General features: G+C 41.3%; 2 protein-coding genes across 2 annotated transcripts; both read left to right on the top strand.

Annotated features, from left to right (window-relative positions):
- Positions 1-4354: 4354 nt before the first annotated feature.
- On the top strand, positions 4355-5536 carry LOC141691943 (uncharacterized). The gene has a single exon (XM_074496690.1). The coding sequence runs from the start codon at positions 4355-4357 to the stop codon at positions 5534-5536; it is 1182 nt and encodes a 393-aa protein (XP_074352791.1).
- An 8-nt stretch (positions 5537-5544) lies between these two features.
- LOC141691944 (uncharacterized) lies at positions 5545-6204 on the top strand. Its single transcript, XM_074496691.1, has one exon. The coding sequence runs from the start codon at positions 5545-5547 to the stop codon at positions 6202-6204; it is 660 nt and encodes a 219-aa protein (XP_074352792.1).
- The last annotated feature ends 4611 nt before the right edge of the window (positions 6205-10815 follow it).

A 10815-nucleotide genomic window follows, 5' to 3' on the forward strand; every position in this document is an offset into this window, starting at 1 on the left:
CCTTATGTACCTCCTGAGGAAGAAGAAATTACTGATGGAAAAGATGATCTTGCTCTGACTACAAGAAAAGTTCTTAAAACAACCTCTGACATGGCTCAAGTTGTTCAGAGTCAAGAAATTGTAAGTTCTAATATTCAGAAGAAGCAAGTAACCTCTGACAGAGCTCAAGTTAACTTGATATCAGAAAATAAATCAAAGACACTCCTACCAGGATTCACTAAAGCAAAACAGACTCAATCTTTGAAGACTACTGCAAGTGGTTTTGAAGCAAGAGTAGTTACTGGAAAGGAAGCTAGAGATAAAACTGGATTGGGAAGTGCTGATGAAAGAAGAGTACACAACACTACCAATGATCCAACTTCCTTGAGTGAACCAGGTATTGGAGCAACTCCTGAGAGATTGAATCAACTGGAATCTGTACAGATGGTTTACCATACCTACTTGAAAGAATACATCATGTTGTATTTCATGACAGATGGTAGGGTTTATCATATAAGACAAAATGCCATTCCTTTGAAGTATTTTGAAGAATTGGAGCATGTACTTTTCTTACTTCAAGTGGATGACAGAATAACAGAGACTGCTGCAAACTACTTAAAAGAACAGATTCAGAGACAGGAAAGGCTTTATTCTGTTAAGTCTGACAGCAGATATGTTCCAAAGTACAGAGATCACAATGGTGATATTGTTGATATGAAGCCTAATACTGCACAGATCAGAACGTATCTTGGTATTAAGGGACTTGAATTCAATCTTGAGTCAGACAAAGCTTACGTCATAAGACTAGATCAGGAGTTAAGAAAAGCAAAGATTAATGATCTCAGAGCTGCAATCTTTCAAACTGGTGAAGATACTGCAGAGCTTAAAGGTGTTAAAAGGAGAATGATTGATGAACTAAGATATGCTGAGAAATGTTTGTTGAAGAACTATCTCAGAACAACTCCTGACATCAGAGAGATCAGAAAATGAAGAAGCCAAGTCGAAGATCTACAACTGCTTAAATTCTGATATTTATATAGATTGAAGTTGTTATCAGAAGTTGAAATTGGTAAAAACTTTAAGGACTGTAAGTTGTAGTTATCTAGTCTATTTCTCATGCATTTGTACTTAATGTTTTTGACATCATCAAATATCTGTTAAACTTGTATATTTTGTTAATTTACAAGTTGGGGGAGATTGTTAGATATATTTGATAATGTCATGGCTAATATGTTTTATGTTTAGCTTTCAGATCTTATGTGAACAGGATAAATCAGTACTTAACTGTTGATCAGTACTTATACTGAAAGTTAGGACTTAAGGATATCAGTACTTATATTATCAGGAGATAATCATCAGAAGATAGATATCAGAACTTAAGTGCTGAAGGACAATCAGATAAGGACAGTAGCTGATTAAAGGAAAGAAGATCGAGATAAACATAAGAAGAGATATGCATGAAGAAGGAATTCCGTGAAGAATGGAATACTTGGAAGAAAAGATATCTGATTGATATATTTTAGGAAGCAGAATTATATTCCATATCAATTAGCGATTATCTTGTAACTGTGTAGTATATAAACAGAGACATAGGGTTTACACTATAAGTGTTATCATTATTAGAAAAGATTATTCATTGTAACCCTAGCAGCTCTCGTGATATTTGTTCATCACTGAGAGGTAACAGTTCCATACTGTAACAGAGTTTATTGTTTCAATAAAGTTTGTTTTCTGTTACTTAAGTTCTTAAAGTTCGATTTGAGTGTACTATACACTGTATTCACCCCCTCTACAGTGTGTGTGACCTAACACAGCCGCATTCCATCCCGGAGTGTGGACTCTTGAAAAGACTTCCGCGAGATATTTTTGAAAAGATTCAGAGCAAACCGGATGAACGAGCTACAAATGTGTCATTTGGAGACAATCCTGCAGAGAAGCAAGGAATCCCTCCCCGAATTTATCAAGAGATTCCAGGAAGCGGTCAATCAACTCTCTAACTTGGAAGAAAAAGAGGCAGTGAACATTTTTTGAAGGAACTTACACCCAATATCCTGTGAAGGCTATGTTAAAGATTTGATTCATAGAGAGCCCCAGAGCCTAGCATCAGCATATGCCTTGGCGTCAAAATTCATAAAGGAAAATGATTTCCTCAAGTCAATGAAAATGAATAGAAGGATACATGACGATGATGAGTCTCCGGAGCGACGCTCGTCGTCCCGGAGGGATAAAAGATACAAGCTTGATAGGCAAGCCAACTACATTCAGCAATCTCGGGGAACCCCACCTCGGGAGACGTACGACGAATCAAGAAAGAATGAAAGAAAACCCAGGGCCAAGAAAGAACCCAAGCTGGAACCGGAGTGGACACCCCTCAATCGGCCCCGAGCCGACATTTTGCGCGAAGTTAAGGGTAAGCCGTTTTATTATCCGCCAAAACCCTTGTTGGCACCTCCCTAGAACCGGGCTCGGGACAAGCATTGTGGCTATCACGAGGATCATGGCCATACCACTGAAAACTATTTATCCCTCAAGATGTTCATAAAAGACCAGATCAAGAAGGGAAACATGAACCAGTACCTTTAAAGGAGGTTGAATGACAAAGACAAGACCCCGGGAAGCGGCAAAAATGTGGTGAACGTTGTCTTTGGAGGCACAGCTTCACCGCCCCGGAGCCCGGACCAGGAGAATGACGTGATGATGATCCAGACCCTGGAAGATGAGCCGATCTGCTTCTCGTATTCTGATTATGAGGGACTTGATCTGGACCACAACTTGGCATTGGTAGTAACCCTAGACATTGCAAACAACGAGGTAAAAAGAATTTTAGTTGACAATGGTTCCTCTGCCAATATTGTATTCGAACACACGCTTAACAGGATGGAGCTCGGCCACCTTCGAATGGACCCCTGCTTGAAGACCCCCTGTACGGATTCAGAAACACAATGATTCCAATCCGGGGTGTCATTTATCTCCCCATTATCATTGGAACTGCACCCCGGCAGATCTCTCATATGATGAAGTTCTATGTGATAAGCGCAACCTCCTCATACAATATGATCCTTGGAAGGCCCATTATCACCAAGCTCAGGGCAATCCCCTCAACTATTCACTTAAAACTCAAATTCCCCACCCCGGGAGGAGTCGGAGAATTGAAAGGAGACAGGGAGATGGCAGGGAGATGTTATGGTCAAGCCTTGGTCATGGCGAAAACGGAACCGGAGAACAGGAAAAGGATAATGTCCCCGGAAGACATGCCGGGGATTGATGAATTCGTGGCAATGCACAGCCTGGATGTAGATCCGAAACAAAGACCAATCAAGCAAAAACGAAGAAAATTTGCCTCGAAAAGACAGCAGGCAATCGATCAAGAAGTTGAAAAATTATTAAAGGCAGATATCATCTGTGAAATTAAGTATCCGGATTGGCTAGCAAATGTTGTGCTAGTCAAGAAACCCAATGAAAAGTGGCGAATGTGCGTCGATTACACAAGTCTCAATTCGACGTGTCCTAAAGACTCCTACCCCCTACCCAACATTGACCAGCTGATAGATGCAACTTCGGGTCATGTTGTGCTAAGCTTCATGGATGCCTTTTCAGGATACAACCAAGTCAAAATGAATCCGACAGATATCGCGAAGACGGCATTCATTACACACCGGGTTGTCTACGCTTTTGTTATGATGACGTTCGGGTTAATCAACGACGGGGCAACATACCAGAAAATGATGAATACCATCTTCAAAAATCAGCTGGGCAGGAACATGGAATCTTATGTCGATGATATGATCTCTAAGTCGGTCACAATCCCGGACCACATCAAGGACCTCAGGGAATGTTTCGACAATTTGAGAAAGTATAACATGAAGCTGAACCCAGAAAAATGCGCATTCGGGGTCCCCTCTGGGAAGTTTCTGGGTTTTCTGGTCAGTGAACGGGGAATAGAAGCCAACCCGAAAAATATCAAAGCTATAATGGAAATGACAGTCCCCCAGACTCAAAAGGATATTCAAAAGCTTGCAGGATGCTTAGCAGCCCTTCAAAGATTTATCCCAAAATTGGCAGAAAGGTGCTTGCCATTCTTTGAGCTGTTAAAAGGAGCCCGGAATAAAAAGCTGACTGACTGGACCCCAGATTGCCAAACAGCGTTCGAGGAAGTCAAACGACATCTGATGAACCCGCATATTCTGTAAAAACAAAGCCCGGAGAGCCTTTTTATCTCTATATTGCAGCCGAAGTAAAAGCGGTATCCTCTGCACTCGCTCGGGAGGAAAATGGTTCACAAAGCCCGGTATATTATGTAAGTCAAGTCCTAAAGGACGCTGAAACCCGGTACCCAAACTTGGAGAAATTTGTCCTGGCTCTTGTACACTCGAACATGAAGCTAAGGCAATATTTCCGAGGCCGGAAAATTAGGGTAATCACTAACCAACCACTTCAAAAAATCATCCATAAGCCAGATGCCTCCGGAAGATTGGTCAATTGGGCGATTGAACTGAGCCAGTTCAACATCAAATTTGTCCCAAGGACAACTATAAAAGCCCAGGCGTTGGTCGAATTCGTCATGGAATGTACCTTTCCTGAAGTCCCGGAAACACCTAAGATCCAGTCCGAAGAAGAAATGGAGACCAGCGACCGAAATTCTTGGACACTGTATGTTGATGGTTCGGCAACAGCCGAGAGGTCCAGGGCTGGCCTGATCCTTTCCAGCCCGAATGGATTCACAATTCAACAAGCCATAACCTTCGCTTTCAAAGCAACAAATAATCAGGCTGAATATGAAGCTCTCCTCTCCGGACTCAGGCTAGCCAGATCCCTTGGGGTAAGACGTTTAATCATCTATAGTGATTCTCAAATTGTGGTAAGACAGACCAACGTCGAATATATTGCGAAGGACCCCAAGCTGGCTCGATATCAGGAAATGGTGAGGGCTATCCTGGAAACAATCCCGGACTCAACCATCTTACAGATAAATAGAGAAGAAAACGCAAAGGCAGATGAGCTGTCGAAGCTCATCCAGAATACTTCGGATTTAAGCAGTTCAGTTTACTTCGAGGAGCTCGGGGCACCCAGCACCGACCGGCCCAAAGTCTTATGCATCAGAAGCCCAGACAACTGGATGACTCCTTACATAGCTTATCTTAAAGATGGGACCCTACCAGAAGATCAGAACAAGGCACGCTACCTCAAGTATAAGGTTGCCCATTTCTTTCTAGAAGATAATCAGCTGTACAGGCGAACCTTCTCTGCCCCGACTCTAAAATATGTTGATCCGGATGAGGCAGATTATTATCTCCGGGAGGTAGATGAGGGAATCTGCGGAGATCACTTAGCAGCTAAAGCTCTAGCCTACAAAGTCATCAGACAAGGCTACTATTGGCCCACCATCCACGCTGATTCAGTTGCCTATGTGAAGAAATGCAACAAATGCCAAAAGTTCAGCAAAGCCCAAGCCTCCCTGGGTCAGTCCTCTCCCCGATCCCATTCGCAGTCTGGGGAATCGACATCATGGGACCATTCCCCCGAGCGAAGGGGGATCTGCGTTATGTGCTGGTGGTGATCGATTACATGACTAAGTGGGTAGAAGCCAAGGCCATGAGAACCATCAATCAGCAAGACTGCATCAAATTCGTGGATTCGATTGTGATGAGGTTCGGGATCCCGATGGTTTTAATCTCGGACAACGGCCCTCAGTTTGTCGGTTCAGACTTTGAAGCATACTTGAAAGAGATTGGGATAAAGCATAAGAAAGCATCCGTAGCCCATCCCCAGGGAAACGGTCAAGTAGAGGTCACTAACAGAACCATACTCCAAGGTTTGGAAAAAAGGTTGGAAGAATGTAAGAAAAGCTGGCCAGACGAGCTCCCGAAGGTTTTATGGTCATACAGAACCACCTCCCGGACCGGAACCGGTGAGACCCCATTTAAGCTTGCTTACGGCACCGAGGCTTGGCTAACAATAGAAACCGGTTCCCCTTCTCATAGAGTGGTCAACTTTGACGAAGTCTCCAACATAGAAGGCCTTAAAACCAATCTCGAACTCTTGGATGAAGTAAGTGACCGGGCTGTAGGAAAAATGGAAAGCTACAAGGAAAAAACAAAGCTCTACTTTGCGAAGAAGGCCAAGATAAGAGAATATGTGGTAGGAGGTCTAGTACTCCGGGACACTGAAGCTTCGGACCCAACTAACCAAGGGAAATTGCAGCCGAACTGGGGGGCCCCTACATAGTCAAGGAAGTGCTCTGTCCAGGAACTTACAAGCTGAACTATCTCAGCGGAACCGAGGTCCCCGATACCTGGCACGGAACCCGGCTGAGGAAATTCTACTAGTAAAAGAAAGGTATACATTCTGGGAACATCTCTACATTTATACTATAATATTTTGATGTAAACACTATTCCCATTCACCCCAGAATGTAATTTTTTGCTTTCAATATGAATGAAAGACTCTGCTTTAAGCGTTCCATACTTTGAATCCATTTCATTATGATGCTTATTTATTTATCATCGGATAAAAAAACACAGCCCATGTGTACTAAAAAAATTTCTATTTGTTAAAAAATTCACCCCAACCCGGGGTCTGCAAAAACACATCCCATGTGTACTAAGAAAAAATCTATTTGTTAAAAATTTCACCCCAACCCGGGGTCTGTGAAAACACAGCCCATGTGTACTTGGGAAATTTCTATCAAACATAAATTTACCCCTACCCGGGGTCCTATAAAAACTCAACCCATGAGTAAGTTAAAAATAATTTACCCCTACCCGGGGTCCTATAAAAACTCAACCCATTTGTTTAGAAAATTTCCTAATTTCCTAAGTTAGAAATTCACATATACAAGGCACTAGCAAAGGAAAGAAAAGCATAATCATATTAAACAACCCCGGGGAAACACACCCCGGGGGGGCAAATCAAAGTCATTCAAATTACAGACAGGTTAAATTAGCCAAAAGGCTGAGTTCAAACAATACTTAAAAACAGTAAATGGAAATTACATGCCAAAAAATGGCAGAGTCTTCAAGCTTCTGCTGCAGGCTCGGCAGGAGGAGAAGGAGGCTGCTCCGGATTACCTTCTGGAATGGGAGGCTGCTGAGCGAGTGGCGATCCGGGAGAAGGAGGGACATTACTAGAGGTTCTGGCACCAGACTCCCTTGCCTGGATGGCTTCCTTCTCCTGCTCTAACCGGGTCTCCTCCTCAATGTACCTCTCCAGGAAGACGTCGATTGTACCCTAAGGTTCCTCGCCAAGGTACTTGGAAGCCACCCTCCAGCAGATCTGGATCTTCTCCAGCGCTTTGTCGTTCAGCTTTTCAAAGTACGCTGGAGTACCCCGGAACCCAGCCAGAACCTCTTCGGGAGTGGGCCGGGCGGCGAGATCATCTTTCAGCTTTTTGTTTTCCGCCCTCATCTCCCGGACAGAAGCCTCGGCCCGGTCCTGCCTCTCCCGGATCTCGTCAAGAAGCTTCTTATGAGCAGCGACCTCCTTTGCATTTGTCTCCTTCAAGTCCTGTATCTCCCGGGACAACCTCTCAGATTCAGTCTTATAGACCTCGGCAGCATCAGCCTTCGCCTGTAGGCTCCGGGTTATGCAAACCAATCCAGCAACCCGGGAGTTAGCCTGAAATCATTATACATAACGCTTAGATGATACGAATACAAGAAAATAAAAAAGAGGCAAGAAAAGAAAAGAACAAGAAAATAGCACAAGAAAAGAACTCACAGCAGTAATATCCTCCTGAATCCCGACCAGGAAGTCATCGAGGGGCTCATTTCTATACTTCTTCCTTTTGGCCGTGCTAGCATAGTTCTCAAAGAGCTCCCACCGGCGAGTCTCCGGGGTAAAACTAGCCAGCAAGGCCTTCAAAGTTTCTGGGGTATCCAGTGCCATTTCAACAGCAACCTTCTTGGAAACATGACCCTCGGATCCATCTCCTCATTTCTCCCCGGGGTTAGGGGGCAACAAATCAAGTAAACCCCCAAAATTTTTCTAAGTACTTCAAGGAATCCCACCTTGGACTGAAATCAGGTGACTAATCAAGCCAACCCCAGAGTCTCATTCCCATTTGACCTCGGGGTTAGGGGGAAACAAATCAAGTAAACCCTCAAAAAAATTCCTAAGGCGTTGCGGCACAATGATTACTATTCTACTCCCCCATCCGGGTAAACCCGCATGAGGGAGTGGGGGGCAAATGATAGCCTATAATAATGCAGGCCCAATAACAGAGGCCTACGGCCCAATAGCAAGAGCCCAGGAAGTACTCAACTTTAACCTTGAAGGGCCTAGGACACGTGGCAACATCACCACCGTCCAGGTACCCGAAATCCTGAACGTTCCTATGGTCCGGATCCGGTAGTACTCTGATGCATCCCAGGCATCCAGATGCCCTACAGTCCAAAAGGCACACCTACGGTCCAGATTAAAAGGTACAAACCCCTAAACCCTAGTAGGAGGCCTATAAAAGGCAGGACAGAAGGAAGGTTACATGTTACAATCTCTCTCACCTCTACTTACATACACACACATACACACACACGTACACACCATAAAAATACTTGCATAATTCCCGTTTTGCCTATTTTCTCCTTTAAACCCTTTCTCATTCTCACACCGGAGGTGCCGCGGGGACGGCACCCCCCTCCGGTTCTGTTTTGTAGGTTCTCACCCTACAGCTACACCGCACACCGCCGCCATTTCTGTCCAAATGGAGCTTGAGTCCGGGCCCAACAAGGAGAAGGCCCCGAGGTGATCTGGAATTATCAATAGTATTGTTACTTTTGCAGGAGTAGTCTGGTACATAGGCACACACTAGCATTGAATTTATACATATTTCTTACTTTGTTTATTTTTAATTCGGTTTTTAAATAATATATTTCATATTTCATAATTATTTTGATTTGATTTTCTTATTTGATTAAAATAATAATTTATTATTTTGTTTTTTATGATTGAAAGAGGAAGGGACCTCATATAAATTTTATTAATTAAAAAATATTACAATTGATGTGAGAGGACTCCTCTCTAAAAAAATGGAACAAATCGCATCAAACATTAAAAATTACAAATTAAATAAATAAAAAAATATTAATAAAAATTACATTAACTATTTGTTCTAGAGTTGTTGTTCGCTAGTTGAGTTTCCCGATTCGGATGAAGTATCCATTATCATCCATGCTTCATCTTCATCGTCAGAGTCTTCTTTTCTTCCTTGTTGTCTTTTTTCGGTTTGATTCCAATATTTTTTAAACTAAAATTTTTATAACGTCTGGCCAAGACTCGATCTCTTCTTGTCTAACACTCTTCTACCTGCACTAAAAGCGGACTCAGACGCAATGGTAGAAGCTGGAACAACTAAAATATCCTTTGCTTTTTTTGTTAAAACTGGAAATTGTAACTCATGATTCTTCTACCATGTTAGTATATCAAAATCATCATTTAACTCATAACTATATGAAAAAAAATCGTTAATCATACTAGTGGTAGAAGCAGGTACGGGAGATGAATTGGAAATTCTATATTTTTGTTTTTTAGTTAGTATAGATGAAATAGTACTATAAAACCTACTAGAAGTACCACTACTCTTCGGTGGTACAGTACTTTGAATTTTTGGAGCATACATATGTATAAGACGAAACGACAAATTTAAAAAATTATTTACGTATAAAACATGATCATATAAAATTCCTAACACAACATATTAATGTTCTAACATATTTTCTAAACCTTCCTTCCTTTCACCGGGATCAAGAAGACATGCAATACTATAAATATAAGGAAATTCGGTAAAGTTTTCGATCCATTTAATTTTCATATCCTTGATAACATCAGTAAAAGTATCATGTTCTTCGTATTCCTTTAAAATAGTAACAATACTAACACATTCAATGATATAATAGTGTATATTTGGTTCATAAACATAAGAAAAAACTTAAGTAGCATGCGCAAAACAGTAAAGTATGTCATGTACAGTAGATGCTAATTCTCAATCATACTCGGTAATAATTCCTCCTTCGTATTGGTAAATTGGATCGTCGTTATATAAGGTGGTAATAATGGGTTTATATTTAATTGCTTCAACAATCGATACCCCATTTTTTCGGCCTTAGTCCATTTTCTTTACACAATTTCTTGTACCTAGACCTATATTTACCCGCTAAACGTATATACTTAATTACCTTCCTAATAGGTACTAATAAATTAGTTATTTGTGAATTTCCTTTTTGAGCCGTTAAGTTAATTATGTGAGCACAACATCTAATGTGTAAAAATACTTCATCTAATACTAAAGGACTTTCGGTCATAATATAATTAATACATTTGTTATTATTAACATCATTATTTAAGGAAATTGTGAATACCTTGTTAAGCAAATTAAATTCCTTAATTGTATCTAAAATTCTAGACATAATATTATAATCGGTGTGTGATTCTTCCATAACATCAAATGCAATAATTCATTTTTGTAACATGTAATCGACATCAATCCAATGAACGGTAACACATATATAAGGCTCACATTGACTCGAACTCCAACAATCACTAGTTAACGAAACCATACCATCAAATTCTCGAAAAAAATCAATTAATTGTGCTCTAGCGCAATGATATTGTGTTATTGTGTGTCGGTTTAGTGTGTTTCTAGGAATTTTTCTAAATGCCGGATTTATCGTATTTTTTATCATGTACTCTAAATTATCACTCTCACCGTGAGAAAATGGTAACTCGTCTAGTGTAACAAAAGTAGCAAAAATTTCTATTATTCTATCTCTACTATAGGAAAAAGACATACCTCCACCTCCCATTGATGTCATAAAATCACCGAGTTTTGTTTGTTGTGGACGT

This window comes from Apium graveolens, chromosome 10 (genome assembly GCF_009905375.1).
Source record: "Apium graveolens cultivar Ventura chromosome 10, ASM990537v1, whole genome shotgun sequence".
In the NCBI taxonomy this organism is placed as follows: Eukaryota; Viridiplantae; Streptophyta; class Magnoliopsida; order Apiales; family Apiaceae; genus Apium; species Apium graveolens.

Excerpts from the sequence above, each read along its gene's own strand:
- LOC141691943 (XM_074496690.1), top strand. The coding sequence starts at position 4,355 with ATGAAGCTAAGGCAATATTTCCGAGGCCGGAAAATTAGGGTAATCACT.
- LOC141691944 (XM_074496691.1), top strand. The coding sequence starts at position 5,545 with ATGACTAAGTGGGTAGAAGCCAAGGCCATGAGAACCATCAATCAGCAA.